Consider the following 16,303-nt stretch of genomic DNA (forward strand, 5'->3'; position numbering starts at 1 on the left):
TTTAAGAGCTAGTTATGTTAGGGTTGCTATTTCTGATAAAAATTGAAAAAAATACATCTGCTCAAGAATAAAATCAGAATGCTAGAAAAAATTGTTTGGTAAAAGTTTGTTTGATACGTTCAACATCTTTTACCAAATTCTGTCAAAATATTGCCATTTTTTGGCTAACCAAAAAAAACTTTTTCAGATGACCCACCATTCTTTGCTTGTCAAGACAGAACACAAACTTGAAGTAACTTCATTTCTTTACTGAAATCTACTAAACGTATGAAATAAACTTTGCCTAAACATGTGGACAGCATAATGTTTTATGGTATTGGTGTACACTAATTGTCCACTGAAACTTTTCCATGCACACTCTAAATGGTTTATTGTCTCCGTTATTCAAAATGGAACTGATTCCTGTTTCCCCCTTTTTTTTGCTCGTCTCTAAAGAAGAGCTGAAGATCAAATCCCGGGAAGTCAAATGTTTGGATTGTGGATTGTGGTTTGGGTGATGAGAAATAAGAAAGAAAAATTATAAAAAAATTGTTATATCCGGGTCTTTTATTAGTTAAATGGGGGGTTAACCTTAATTTTCATCATAATTTCAGAAAAAAGAGTTGAGGAATTTGTTGAACCGGAGTTTGTTATATCGGGGGTCCAACTGTATATATGTTAAAGTACTATGTTAAAGAATTAGCTGTAGTGTGATGATAAAAGAGGATATCTTGCAGGGTTTAAGCTATGGTCACATTTTACGCAAAATGCAAAAGATAATCTAGGAATGTGAAAGAAGTAACAACTACCTTTGCAAAAATGCATAAAGGAGGTACGAAACAAGTAGACATATCTAACCATCAATCATTAGCATTTTGCAAAAGTTTCCCCCCCCCCCCCAATTTCGCTTTTGTGCTAAAGGAATTTTTTATCTAGCGTAAACCCTGATATCTTGTATATATACAATGTATACTTTGGCTTATTGGTAATTAAATTTATTGTTGCTTGAATGTTGTCAATAGTTTTCATGATTTTCGTCTTATCAAGTACAGAGCAGAAGGGAATTTCAAAATTTTTCAAACCAATTGGGTAACATTCAAACCTAGGTGTGTACTGAATCAATCATATAGTGCACTATTAATATTTGGATTTATTTATGAAATGAACGAAATGTTCATATTTATGATATGGATGTTATTTTTTGATGACTGAGTTTTGTTTTTTTTGTGTAATTTTCCAAGATTTTTCATTTTGTTGGAGTTGCATATGATTGCATAATTTCTATTTAAGAAAATCCTGGAAGAAATTGTAAATGCTGATTCAGGAGCACCTTTTTCCCCAAAACACAACAGAAAAGTATGTTTTTTGTTTTACAAATGTTAATAATGTTGATAAGTAGTCATTTAAAGTTAATAAAATTGAAAAAATTATCTCATAACATGAGTTATTATCTGATTTTGTTTAATTTGAATTGGTAAATAGTGTTTGAATATAAATACATTCATATTTTTATTTGTTGAATGCTTGTTTATGATCTCTAAAATGTTTATTTATAAATATATCATTACATTAATTTATGATCTTTCTGGTGCATCATATTTGACAAATTGGAACACGTGACGAAAGAGACGAACTTTTTTTTTCAAATCTGTTTGTTACTTTTTTTAAATATTGTTTAAAAATTACTGGTTTTTTTTTATTGTAATAGCATAAGTATAAGGGAATATCCAGATTTCTATTCATTTGTTGCATAAATTTGTTTTATAGAGAAGTTATATTTGGCTTTTTTTTAGTAAGGATAAGAATGTTCACTAAGAATTTCTTCAGCATTGGTGGTTTAAATATTTGCTATTAACAATATCAGAGTATATTTATATTGCACATATACTGTATGCTATACACTTGATTATGTGACAGTGCTGTTATTTATGATGGATTTTCAACTTTTTAATACCTATGAATCTCGTATTTTACTTAGCGGCAGTTCGTGGATAGTGTGAAGAAAGCATTAGTATCTCATGGGACTAGCAAACAACAGCTTTGTGAAGCAGCTGCTGTAACCGCAGTGAGACTTTTCAAAATATCAACATACATCAATATTCTTGACAGCAACAATGTAGTTTTCACTGTAGTTCAATGTGTCATCAACGATGTTAAAGTAATTTACATTGAATTCATTTATTTTTATTTTCAGTTATTTATCTATTTTGAAATTTAAATCTTGGTGGTTTTTTTTAATATAGTACATGGAAGCAAACTTTCTTTTTTAAATTTTTCTTTTGATACAGAATTTAATCTATTTTTTTTTTAGGGTCTGTTATTTAATCCCAACAAACCATTCTGTCGAAACCCATCAAATGTAACTCAGGATATAGATCTCATGATAGACTGTTTTGTTTCCTGCTTTCGCATCAGTCCCCACAATAATGAACCTTTGAAAGTGTGCCTCAACCTAAACTCTCCTTCAACATACCATTTTGTTTTAGTGTGTTCTTTATATCGCATCATCACACAACCTAGACTTCCATGGTGGCCTCAGATTGATATATTATACATCAGAGCACCAGAGCTGCGAAACATGTTCACAGATACATTAACCAAAGTTACTCAAGGATGCATAAATCATACTCCTTTACGCATGATACAGGTGATTTTTTCCCTCCTTCAACATATTTGATTCTTCTAGAAAAATGTTTATAGTATTGAACTTATTTCTTTATTTTAATTGTTAAGCTTAATTTATGTGTTTTGTTTAAAAAAAAATTTTTTTTTTTCCATGCTTAATGTCAATATAAAGTTGTGTCAGGTAAGTTTAAAAGAATTCATACATTTTATATAGTTTTTCACTCAAAATCATTGAATTTTCTCAAATGCATTTCTTTGATCTGAAACATCCTAGATATTATATAATACAAATATATAATTTTCTGGTAAAATGATAGTGAAAGTCTTATATAAGAATAGTCGCCTGTATAACAATATTGTTTTCTGGTTCCGATGCACTTTGTATAGTTTTAATGCGTGCCATCTATATAACAAGACATTTCTCTGGTTCAGTGAGTATCATTATTAGGTAATTCATTGCATATGAATGGAATGTTCTGTATTTAACCTTTTCAAACCCTGCATGCGCAAACATGCCAATTTGCTTTTTCTCACTGTAAAAAAAAAATTGACCTCAGGGAGATGAGGTCTGACTTCCTGAGGATTATGCAAGTTCTAAGTTAGAAATATGGGAACTTTCATCAGATAGCAGCACTAAAAGTATAACTTTCAGGGATTTTAAGATGGGGGGGGGGGCTTCCAGAAGAAAGTACCTCCAGGTAAATTTAAGTGTGATTTATTATATAAAATTTAGCAATAAAATTCTAGAAAAAAAAATTGTATGTGGAGATGTCATCTTGGGTGAAAAAATTTGAATGAACTTCATTGCTTTTTTTTTAGTGGTTTTTTTTTTTTTTTTTTTTGAGTATCACAAATGCAAAACCATCTCGAAAACTCCAAAAAATGAATAAATGATTGGGTCTGAAAGGATTAAAGTATTGATTGGATTTGCAAATTCATGTTTGCACAACCTTGCAAAAGCGGCTTGACTGTTACAAATATCACTGATGCATAATTAATATAAAATGAAATTTCATTGTTAATTTTTTTTTTAAATACATAAAAATCTAAAAAAATAATATAAGAACTATGTTAATATGTGTTTAATAATAACTAAAATTAAATTAATTGTTATACTATAATTTCTGATAAATTTGAAAAGCTTGAAAAATATGGTTCATTAACCCTAGATAACTAAACATTAGTCTAATATACTACTGAGTAAGACACACACACACTGATTTAAGTTTAGTTATCTAGGGTTAAAAGTATGAGTGGTTTCTTTATAAGAGAGATTACGTTACTATATTGTAATTATTATAAATTTTATAATTCCTAGTTAATACAAAACTAAAACAGTTAAAATCCACTGTAAATATGTGTTTATGTTAATATTTGCAAAGAGCAGATGAAAACATGAACTTGAAAAAACTTGTTAAAATGTCATACGAATCAGAGTATATACAGTACATTCAGACCCGCTTATAACAAAGTGTGAAAAACAGTGAAAATATTCATTATATGCAGACTTAGTTATATCCACACCAGCTTGATAAGCAATACCGAAATCATAGGAAACAAAACTTTATGAATATTACATGATTTCACATATAACAAAGTTATAGGCAAGTTCGACTGTATTATCAGTGAGTTTTAATTTCATAAATATTGCCATGAGCTGTGCTGCTATTTTGATCATTATTTCTTTCTTTTGTTCAGAGTTTAACTTTGAAAGAAAAGGTAAGCACAAAGTTTAAAGAGAAATCAGAAGAGTCTTTGAGCTATAAAAACTTGCTTTTGTGGATGGTGAAACTCATACATGTGGACCCAGTGCTTATGCTGAATGTGAGTTGCAGTTGCATTTTACTAATCAGTTTTTAATTGGAGATGTCTTTTATATATTACCATTATATTTCATTCATTTATGGAAAATGAGATCCTTAAAAAGTCTCGCCACAGAGAGCAACAGGCCTACAACGTTACAAATATTCAATCATTACACTTCACTCACAATTTGAAGTATAGATGGCAGCACTGAAATATCATACACAACACTAGCTGCACCTCAGACTGTTAGGTGTACACACTCACTTTGTTCCAGACTCTGCCACAAAGTTGGACTGGAAGAGATCTCGGCAACGGGATAAGTCCGGTGGCAGAGACCCTGGCGTTCATTCATTCATTCATTGCCCCTATCGATCAAGTGACTTAACTTTACTCCAGATTCAACATGTTTTGACATTTTAGCACAAGGAAAATATACAGTGCATAGATGGCCGGGTCATATAGCACTTTATTGGCAAACCATTGATCCTAGAGACATACATGTTATTTGGATACTTTTTCTAATTAGAAGTAACTCAAATATGTCATTCATGTTGCAAGGGATTCTATAATTATTATAATAAAAATTAAAAATTTTTATAACTGGCACGCTGTGCCCAAAAACCTAATTAGAAAGTTATTGCCCTGTCTCTCCTGACTCCAACCCAAAAAAAATCCATGTTTCTAAGTGCAATATTCGCTGAGATATTTGAATTCTAAAAATAGAGGTAAGTTGAGAAAAAACAGCATTAAATGCGGGTAAACCGTTCTCCCAGCATTTAATGTTGTTTTTCCCACACTTTCCGTTGTTTTTTTAATTCAAATATCTCATTGAATATTGCACTTAGAAGGCATATCTCAGTGCTGCACATTATTTGGATACTTTTTCTAATTGGATGTATGCCTCTAGGATCAACTGTTCACCAGAAAATGCCATATGCCCTGTTACCTATGCACCCTGCAAAACTATGCATAAAAAAGTACAGTGAAACTGATACAAAATGGAACGTCAAGAGACTGAAATATTATTCAGTTTAAGACAGTTTTCCACCTACAATGCTCATCTTAGGTTCACTGAATTAATGAAAAGAAGTTATTTGATTTCATACCTTTCTTTTTTCTTTGTTTGTGGCAGCGTATCGAGTAACATTTTACCTATATGATATCTGATTGCCCCATCAGTTTTATCTATTCAATTTTCAAGTACAGCAGACTTTCAACACACACACACACACAATCCAGCAGCATACCTGTCCAGTAATTCAGCGTTTTTAGATGGGTTTTCTTCTAGCATAGAAGAGGAAAACATATCTGCACAGAATTTTATATCATTTAAATTTATTTTTATCAGTTAGCTTTTTGTAGAAGGGGAAGAATTCAATTTCTTCATTGAAAAACTAATATTTATTTCAGAATCAAGGAAAAGCTGGACATGAGATTCAAAGTAGCACTTTAGAATTGATAAATGGTTTGGTGTCTCTTATCCATCAGCCTTCAATGCCAGATGTTGCTCAAGAAGCCATGGAAGCACTGTTAGTATTGCATAACCCTTCAAATATAGAGATGTGGAATCCAGAATCGCCTATAAACACTTTCTGGGATATAAGGTATAGGAATATATCAGTGCATTTTCGAGAAAGTATATGCATGTATTAAATTCTTATCTGAGTTTCTAAAAAAATTGCTTTTGAATATTAGCCTTCAAAAATAATTTATATTTACTCTTAAAATGAGGATCTATAATTTTGACTTCATTTTAAATCAATAAATGAAAGTAATCCCTAACAATAGATCAGCTTAGTAAAATCACAGCTAACTTTATCCTTCAGGTATTTTTATTGCTTTTGCTAAGTACGGAACAGACCAATATCTTAAAACCGGAAAAAAATAGTTTATAGTTATTAGGACTTTGGTTAATATCTTTTTTTTCATAAAAAGGGGGTTTTTTTTTTTTTTGCACATTTCAAAGCTAAGGTTGAACCAAACTCATTTTTTCCCTATAGTTTATCATTATCGATCTGTTAGACTGTAGGAAGTCAGGAGGCTCCCTCATTAATAAAAATTTTGACACCAGTTCACAATGGGGCCATAATAGCCACTATAATGGTTATTAAGGTGAAAAAAAATCCCTTTCTTCAATTCATGGTCAGTTTCTTTCAACTGGCCACATCAGTTCCTCAGCCGAAAGGGTTTTTTTCACAAGGGAATTCTTGAAACGTGCCATATATGTTATGTACATTATTCATAATACACATTAAATAGTTCCATTTCAACTCCTCACAATTTCTGAACAAAAAAAACGATTTTATCTTTTAAGGGGGGAATAAAATCACGTTTTAGAACAAGTAAAAAATTTAGCATTTTGAAACTGTTACATGAGATAGAAAAACAGAGTTGTCTTGTTTCATATATCCTATTCATCCAAAATGGGACTGAGGTTTGGTTATGATGTCAAAAACTCGTTTAAACCATCAAAACTGTCAAAAACCTAAATGGATAAGCCTAATTAACCTTTTGGATAATATTTTAAACATAATGGTAAATCACATAATGAGAAACTTTTTTTTTTTGTATATTATGTTTTATTTTTTAACACAAATTTATTACAATAACTAAAACAAAATATTAATTATTTTAAATTTTTTCAATGTACAAAGTCTAGAACACATAATATATAATTTTACGGTTCATTTTATCTAAACTTCTGATTACCTGTTTTCAATTTACGAAGCAAAATATAGTTGTTTATTCAAAATATGTATGATAGGAGATCAGGAGTTAGGTATTTGACCTCAGAAACTAACTTGGTATAGTCTATTAAAACAGTCGAAAACCAACTTACTGTCAATGTTGTCAAATAATTTTTTTAAATTGATAGATATGTTACATAACAAAAAACTTTTATACAAATTAAAGTGTTTTATATTTTGAGAATTACTTATATAATTACCGAGTATAAAATATCTGTTTTAATATTTTAAATTTTCTGATCTGCCAAAATTTTACTCCATGTATTGAAAATTCTTGTGCAGCATCTGTTAATACACTAATTAAACGCATTTATTCTCACATAAAAATTTCTTTGCTTAGGTTGCATAATCTGGTATTTTAAAAAGTATCATAAAGCAGGGGCTGGCAGGACTTGATACCCAAAGCATTGTTTTGCACATTGGGATACAGCTTCGATTAGGACAACCATTGCATTATAAATGCTAGTAAATATACCATATCATAGTCAAACTTGGTTATTCTTACTTTTGCACTAAGAATAAGTTACTTAAGCATCATTTACACTTTACATGCAAGCCAGAGCTACCAAATTAAAGGACATTTTAGTCCTATAATTTAGAACTTTGATTGCTAGATATATTCTAAAATGAACACAATAAGGGTATTGTTTTAAGTCTTGGTGATTATATCTGAATAATTTAATAGTAACAGAAATCAACATGTTATAGATTACAATGTTATTGGCATTACATATATTACATAAAAGAACTTCTGAAACACTTATCTGTAATGAAAAGAGTACAGCATATGGTTTATATCCACTACACAAGCAGTTGAAGAAATTTTGGAAGGTTGAGAATCATCTTGGATTGAAGAATATAAAATAGTTCCAGTTTTCCTTCATCTTTTATCTTATGCTCTATTCAAATTGTATATTTTAAAAGAAAAATGTCCATACATTGTTTTTTTTTAATTCTGTAGAGAAAAGAAAATTATTTTACAATCATATTTAAGTATTTATTCTTTGTAGGACATGACTTTAAACATTACACGCAATCAATATGTGTATTTTCAACAGGGATTTTCTTATTCAAAAGCAATGTTTAAGGTTTTTGACAGTTTTCGACGGATGGTTTTAGATAAGTACAAATGCAAGGCCACAACAGGCAAAATACCTATAAAAAGTATTTATCGTTTTCTTATTGTAGGTATGGATAGCTTCTCGATTTACCCCAACATGATTATCATATTTATTTTTAAACATGTCAATTGTGTTAGAATTTACTACCCCTTGGGGTAAACAGTTCCATTTATTAACAACCCTATTAGAGAAAAATTCCCTGCAGCACCACAGCCTCAAATTGTCCCTTACCAATCAATACTGATGTCCCCTTGTCAAAGCAGTCGATTGACGTCGTATTAGTAATTCATGGTCCATCCTATCCATCCCATCTTGATGAAATTTTTAAGCACTTTGATCATATGCCTCCTTTCCTTCCCCCCCCCCCCCCCCAACGTGACAGTTCAAACCATCAAAAACTGCCATACTTTAAAACCTACCAACCCTGAATGAGACATATGGTCATCATAATTACAACCAGGATTTTTTTTGGATATAGTTATCGTCATTCTGATCACATAAAGTAATGTGCATTGTGTTAGCAAAAGGTATGGAATATAAAAATATGCCTATATCTATTTTTTCTGCCTTAAATGTATTTATTTATGTTAAATATGTTTTTAAAAAATTTTCTTCTTTAGTTCATTGAAAAATTTTACAAATACAGTGAAACTCCTATATAACAATACCCATTATAATCATAATAACATAATATAACGATATTAATTTCTGATCTGGGCACACATCCTATGGTGTTAATGTATTCCATCTGTAATGATGAATCCTGTGTAACAATACTCACTCTGGTCCCTTTAGTATCATTATATTAAAGGTTCACTAAATTTAATAGCATTTTCAGAATCATAGATGTTTTATTCAAGTTGCTAATGTCTTCTTTATTTAGTTCACAGGTGCTGTTTTCTATATCTCAGAAGCTTATCCAGCACCAGATTGTAAATTATACTGACATCCTGAAATGGGTTCGTGAAGTCCTAAAATGTCGCAATGCATTCCTACAAAAACATAAGGAGTATGCCAACTTGGGAAGCCATATTGCTATATGTAAACAAGCACACATCAAACTTGAGGTATAGTGGGATTATGAGATATAAAATCTAGAGTAGTGAGAAATAGCAGAAATAATAAAATAAAAATAGCTCCAGGTTTTGATTTTCATGCATAACAAGCAAAAGTTTTGTTTTTATTCATTAATAACATTAGTTATGAGTTTTTGTAAATAGATTTTATCAATAAATTTAGTTATTGTCTTCAAATAATTTGTTTGCCAGTTTCATAACTATATGTACCAGTTTCTTGCTAATAATTTAAATATGAAATTAGTTCCCTTATAACTGCAGACTATGAAACTTTTTCAACCGTCATATATTTTAGGTTGTATTTTTTATGTACCTTTGGAGTATTGATATTGAAGCAGTCCTTGTAGCCATGTCATGTTTTGTGCTTCTATGTGAAGAAGCTGACATAAGGTGCGGCCAGGATGATCTTACTGTCACATACATGCTCCCAAATTATCATGTATATCAAGAACTATCTGCAGCCAGTACCATTTTGACAACAGGTAATAAATTCTGTAAGAGTAATTTATTTTAGAAATTTGAATACAATACCATTTCTCCCAAAGTTTACTCAGAAAAACAGTTACAGTGAAAAAGAATTGTAATTGGTTTTTTGTTTGCTCTTTGGATCTTATATTAGTTGCTTTGAAACCCATATTAATGCTTTGCTAAAAGCATATCAGTTTGTGTAGTACACTTTGCTTTGCATTATCATCATGTTTTACTTCTCATATTCAACAACTTGATATATTTCAGGACGTGCTGCCCTTCAAAAACGAATCATGACTCTCCTCAGAAAAATAGAGCATTGCACTCAAGGTTGCTCACAAGTAAGAAGTATTACCTAATTGTACAGTGATCTCTCGCTTATGTGTTGGTACAAGGAAAAAGATAAGTGAGAGAGGTGTATGAGTGATTAATATTATTTACCTATATCTTAGACTGGAAGTGAAGAAAATTGTCTTATAACTGAGAGAAACGTATCAGAAAGAGATCATCGTATTTTTACAAAACTAATAATTACATTTGACCCTGCTTATACAAAGATATAAAAAAGTACATTCCCATTAATCTGGTTTAGCAAAACAAAGTTGAAAAGATCACTTCTACTAATTGGACAAACTTGAGAGCATCAGATAATAACGAAGTTGCACATCAAATTTGAGATCTTGAATCATCCACAAGTTGTTTAGAAACTTAAAGCTTATTTGCTTTTCAATTGCGTTGTCTGCTTGAAAATCATGTGGGAATTTTTGGGTAATACACATATTCTGCTTATGTCAACTTTTGTGAAAACTTGATATTATCAAAGAAGATATTTTTAGATATTAGCGCCAAGATGAAGCCAGGATATCCAGAAAATCTTTTTTTTTGGTATGTTGTTGGCCAGAAAAGCAACATTCTTTCTCTACTATTGATAGTCTCCAACCTATAGCTGGATTATGTTCTCCAAGACCTATTGTTAGTCGATTTGGACATAAGTCATCTTTTTGTGTGTGTGTGTGTGCATATACTTTGCACCGAACTGAACCTCCATGTTCCTAATTTTTACAGTATTTTTATTAATAAAATGAAAATTAAATCAGTCATAAATGTGTATCAAAAAGTCTCGCCAGAGAAAGCAACAGGCCTGCAATGATTCAATTGTTCAATCATTACACTTCTCTCATAGTTAGAAAAATTTATAGCAGTGCTATGCATAACAATCATTACACAGAAATAAATTTCACGTTAGATTCACAATATGTACGTGCACGTTATTTTTTTTTTCTTTCTTTTTGGTGAATTCTTCCATGCATTAAAAATACATTTAGAATTTTAAAATTTTTCTTCAAAGGCATGGGAAGACACGTTTATGAAATGGGAAACAGCAACTATGATTTTAGTTCATTACCCAAAGACCAAATTAGAGGAAGCTCCAAGCTGTGAAGGATTCCACAGAACTATAGGGAAAAGAAGAGCGTCCCATCAAAGCACAGAACATGAATTAGAGGTAGCATGCGTTTTCTTTTTTTCTACTCCCAAAGTATGATATTTTGATTTTCCTTTTTTTTTTAAACCATATTTTGATAGAATGTTCCTATGAATGTTGCTTTTTTTATTGTTTGAATTAACTTCTCAACATCAAGCATACTCAGTACGTAGGGTCGGTACTTGACATGCTGTTGTGCGATGGCAACCAACTGCATATCTTATATTTTAATCCATATATTATTTCATGATCTCTGCATGTTTGGTATCATTTGAAAGAGGAATAATGTTTCTTTATACAATCATAACTATTATATTATTTTCATTTACGAATTTATTTGCTTTACTAATATAAATATAGATAAATGTGGTATGATTGATTATCACACCGGTGATCACCTTCCAATTTTTGCCTTGATTCCCACTAAAAGTCATAAACAAATAAAACAGTAGCTCGTACTTGTACCACAAATTCAATCCTGATTTAATTGCTAGTTTTAGAGATAAGTAAGCTCTCTTGACTGGATGAATGTTGTTCTTAGTGACCTAGAGAGTGCTTATAAACTTTGTAGCATTCACAATGATTTTTTTCATCTGATATTACAGTTTCGGGGATCACAATAAATGGAAAAGACGTGGGTGAATCAGCACATATACAAGGCCATTGGAAAGAAAAACTTTTCCGTCATTTCATTAGAACTCGTAATGTCAAAGATTTAAGAAATTTCCATAGATTTAGAAACAAGCTGAATATTGAAGTAAAATGTGCTAAACATATCTTTTTTCTTTCCGTTTTTGAGTATAGTGACAATAAAACAGTTTGGACTAGTGTGTTAAGATCTTGACGAGGAAACTCACTCACACGGTACCCATTACCTCTATTTCAATTAACAACAACACTATTAATGATCCTATAGAGATAGCTGATGGTTTTAAGTTTCTTTGCCGACACCAATCAATTTTTAAATTTTAATTCAGCTCAAAACAGTGTATATCTTTCAAATTCCAACAGTCATAGTATTTATTTTCCAATGATCAGTATTCAAGAATTCGTACAAGCATCTAGGATGGTGAGATATGACACTGGATGGGGATCTGATGGCTTGATGCGGAAAGCCATAAAATGTGTAATTGGTGTTCTCTCAACCATTTTAATTGAAATTTTTAATTGCTCTATCTCCAATTCATTTTTTCTCAGGGTGCTAAGCCATAGGTGGAGATAGACTTGAAGGTCTGGGAGGCATCATGCTGTTGAAGTGAATTCATATATACTCATATACATTCTATCAGTCTTCTCTGCCTTTGGCACTGGCCCCCATATCTCCACGCTTGCGCTAAGCTTGCTTAAGTTACTCCAATTTGTAAAAATAAGGTGATTCTCCAGTTATGAGTGCAATCTTGTGTGCAATCTTCCAATTATTGCTAAAATTTTGGAAAAAAATCCTTGTCTTTCGACTTAACAATTCCTTTGAAAAATTCAATCTAATCATCACAACCAAAACAGATTTCGAGGGGGAGATCAAAAGATCTGAAACTGTCATTCATGGGCTTCTGGAAGATGTTCGGAGAAATCGTTGTAATTGTCAGTTTACCTCTGGGTTTTCGTCTATCTATATTGTTGAGAAACAATATAGGACCTGCCCATAATTTGTTGAAATCATACGTCAGTGATCGAAAACAATATGTGTCTATTCTGGGCATCTCCTCAAGCTGCCTCACTGCTTAAATCGGTGTTGACCATTACCTTTTATTTTTCATGTTAATGATGCAAAAAAATTATTAGGTGAATAATTCTGTCAAAGTTCACATGTATGCTGATGACACAACTCTTCTTTTCTGGCATTATGATACTAATACTCTTTGCAGAAATGTTGAACTTTTCTCATAATATATTTCATGGTTCCAAAATCATAATTTGAAATTTAATCACTCTGCAACTCAGTGCATGCTGTCTATGATGGACCACATACTATCAGTTTTGAAGACATTGTCACTGACTCATTTAGTCTTTCAATCACTAGCTCTATTAAATTTCTTGGAATCACCTTGCAACATAATCTAAGTTCGACAGTTCATGCACATAATATTTGCATCAGTCACAGAAAAATATCTGGACTATTTTGCCATAACAAAAATTACATGAACAAAAAAAATTTTTCAATGCTTTACCATTCATATGTCCAATCTCACATTAATTATTGTACTGTATATCTGTGTCGGGTAATCCTGATTACATTTGCCGTGATCATTTTTGCAGAATCAAGTGACGATTCTTGAAACTCTCTTCAGAAGATCGATCGTGATCTTATAACCAAATTAATCATCCTAATATAAATGAAACGAATCTTCTGGTCATGGATCACCTTTACTCTTTGAAGATATGTATAATAATGTTTCAACGAATTAAAATGAGCAAATATATTACATCATCATGTGCAGAAACTCCCAACATTACTATGCCACAAGGAATCTCATAACATACTTATCCCCACTCAAAATTAAAACTGAATGTATGCGATGTAGTCTAAATTCTGTTGGCCCAGTAATGTGGAACAAACTCCCCAACAGTCTCAGAGAGATCAGAGCCTTTCAATTTTCAGAAACGTGTTTAAAAACCTGGTTGCTCACTGGAAACGCTCTTACAAATTGATGAAAATATGTATTATAAACATGATCAATATATATTTTGGATCTTCTAATCGTTTTGGTTTTTTAGGCATTTTTTTGTTGTTTTGAATAAAGATGTGAATATGTTGTAAGAAAAGAAAGATTTTTTAAGATTTTTCTTTGAAAAAATTTTTAAGAAAAAAATCTTGCCTTTCACTTTTGGCAAAATTAAATGTAACATTTTGAACCTCTTGATCCTGGATTTCATTGTTGCCAAACATGGCAGTGGGAACCGGTGAGGTCATAATTTCCCTTTTCTCCCACTGCCAGTTTAACAACATTCACATAATAATAATAATCTTGTTCAAGTTTCTTTTTTACATTAACATTGGTTCATGTGAATTGCTTGCTTGCTTCCATGAATTTTATTTTTTGGTTGTCTTGCCAAATTAATTAATGATTGTCAATATTGTATGTATAACATTAATGTCAGGTATTAATCTGTGTTGTTGTACAAGTAAATTTATTATATTTTATTGTGAGTGATGAACACTTGCTGCTTGACATGTGGGAGTCCGAGATATTATTGTAAAAGGACATGTTTTAGCCCCTTGAGCTGTATCATTATAATTATTATTTCCCTGTATAATTATTATTGTAAAGAGTGTGTTCAAGTCCCTTTGAGCTACAATGCCCTATATAATTGAATTAGTAGTTCTTTGTTATAGCAACGAGGCTGTTATAAATTCAATTTTTGGGCCATGGTAGAAGAGAAAAAACAATTCTACCGAAAAAAATATAAACAAAATATTTAGGCAATAATTGTGATACTATATAATATTACAGACGAGACGTTATTTCATAAAATTAAAAAAATTCACAATTAATTCATTGATTATTTTAAAAGTTATAACTTCAACTAAACATCTGCAGAAACTGGCAATTTCATTTTATTCTCTGGGCTTGGAGGGTTAATGACGAAAAATATCTGAAATGAAAAACTTAAAGAATTTCATCCGAATGTTTAACCATATTTTAAGTTTTTCTTCTCTTTTGCTGCTGTAGGAAAAAAAACTGATATGGATTCTTATTAAAAAATTTTTGATAACTTTTATTTTTGCGTTGAGCGTGACAAAGAAATGTTAGGAGCCATTTTTATTATAGACATATGTTACTCTTACATTTTTTATGCTATATTTTTCTAAATTTGAAGCCACTATTGTTTTCAAAATTTTTATTTTATTCTTTTGTAATGTTATCTTGAATAACAAAAGCTTGTGAAATTTTTTATTAATGTGCATGTTTAACGCATATATTCTGTTCACACATCCTCTCATACTGATGCCATTGTCATTTATTTGTTGTTCTATACAATTTTTTTTTTCTCCAGGATCAAGTGAATGAATGGGCTAACATGACTGGTTTCTGCTGTGCTATGGGTGGTGTGTGTCTTTTGAAGAAATCACCATCCAGAGGAAGGTAAGTTTTGCATTCTTTTGGTAAATATTTTAATATTAGTTTCCTTCATTAATCACAAAATATTGCAGCACACTCAAAAAACTGAACCTGTAAAGCAGCGGTTCTCAACCTTTTTCACTCGTCAAACCCTTTCTGGTCTATAATTTCTATGACAGAGCCCTGTCTGCCTATTTTTTATTTATTCATGAGAATTAGGTTTCTCTTTTTTATTTAAAAATATTTATTTTTCAAACTTACTCTTTTTTTTATTTCCCTCTATCCACCACGGAGCCTCTGAGGATTGCACACAGTTGAGAACCGCTGCTTTAAAGTGTAACATGGATTTTTCGAATATGTGCAAGAAAAAGAAAAAAGATTTTTCTTTAAAAACAGGATGGTTTTTTTAAATTATTATACTTTATAATTAGTGGTAGCAAATGACTATTTATCTATGCCACAAATAAGAGTGCATGTTTTTACAGATTATATTTTCCTGAAATTATACAAATACAAAGGCCACAACAGACAAAATGCTCAATAAGGTGGCTGAAAAAAGATGCCCATAAAAAATTAGATGCTGAATCATATCTAAACTATATCAAAAATACAGCAACCCAATAAGAGCAATAAAAAATTATGATAAAATATAAATATACTGCCCATAAAAAAATTATGGTTGTCTCATCTAAGTATGGATAGCTTCTTTAACAAAGTGGTTGGATACATAGGAGCCTAGGTTTGTTGATTCTGATGCTGCCTAATAGCATTCAATTGTCTTCTGTATTTTTAGGGCATGTGTGCAGAGACACAATGTTTACGTATCTCTGCGAAGAACTAGTAATGAAAGTGCTTCATTTGTCAAAAACGATGACACAGCATTGAACAGTAAAATGTAAACATATCTCTTTAAAAACAAGATGGACAACGCAGTAAA

General features: G+C 31.0%; 1 protein-coding gene across 1 annotated transcript in view; it reads left to right on the forward strand.

Annotated features, from left to right (window-relative positions):
• Nf1 (neurofibromin 1) overlaps positions 1-16,303 on the forward strand; it is an 89,555-nt gene that overhangs the window by 11,632 nt on the left and 61,620 nt on the right. The window contains exons 10-19 of the mRNA XM_089251236.1: positions 1,270-1,335; positions 1,958-2,137; positions 2,291-2,626; positions 4,303-4,428; positions 5,821-6,014; positions 9,162-9,345; positions 9,650-9,836; positions 10,090-10,163; positions 11,171-11,326; positions 15,302-15,390. Coding sequence (XP_089107362.1) covers positions 1,270-1,335; positions 1,958-2,137; positions 2,291-2,626; positions 4,303-4,428; positions 5,821-6,014; positions 9,162-9,345; positions 9,650-9,836; positions 10,090-10,163; positions 11,171-11,326; positions 15,302-15,390 — 1,592 coding nt within the window. The remainder of the gene's footprint in view (positions 1-1,269; positions 1,336-1,957; positions 2,138-2,290; positions 2,627-4,302; positions 4,429-5,820; positions 6,015-9,161; positions 9,346-9,649; positions 9,837-10,089; positions 10,164-11,170; positions 11,327-15,301; positions 15,391-16,303) is intronic.

Source organism: Pholcus phalangioides, unplaced genomic scaffold (assembly GCF_987345545.1).
Source record: "Pholcus phalangioides strain wild (caught in Gottingen) unplaced genomic scaffold, Ppha-v1.0 ptg000024l_1, whole genome shotgun sequence".
Classification (NCBI taxonomy): domain Eukaryota; kingdom Metazoa; phylum Arthropoda; class Arachnida; order Araneae; family Pholcidae; genus Pholcus; species Pholcus phalangioides.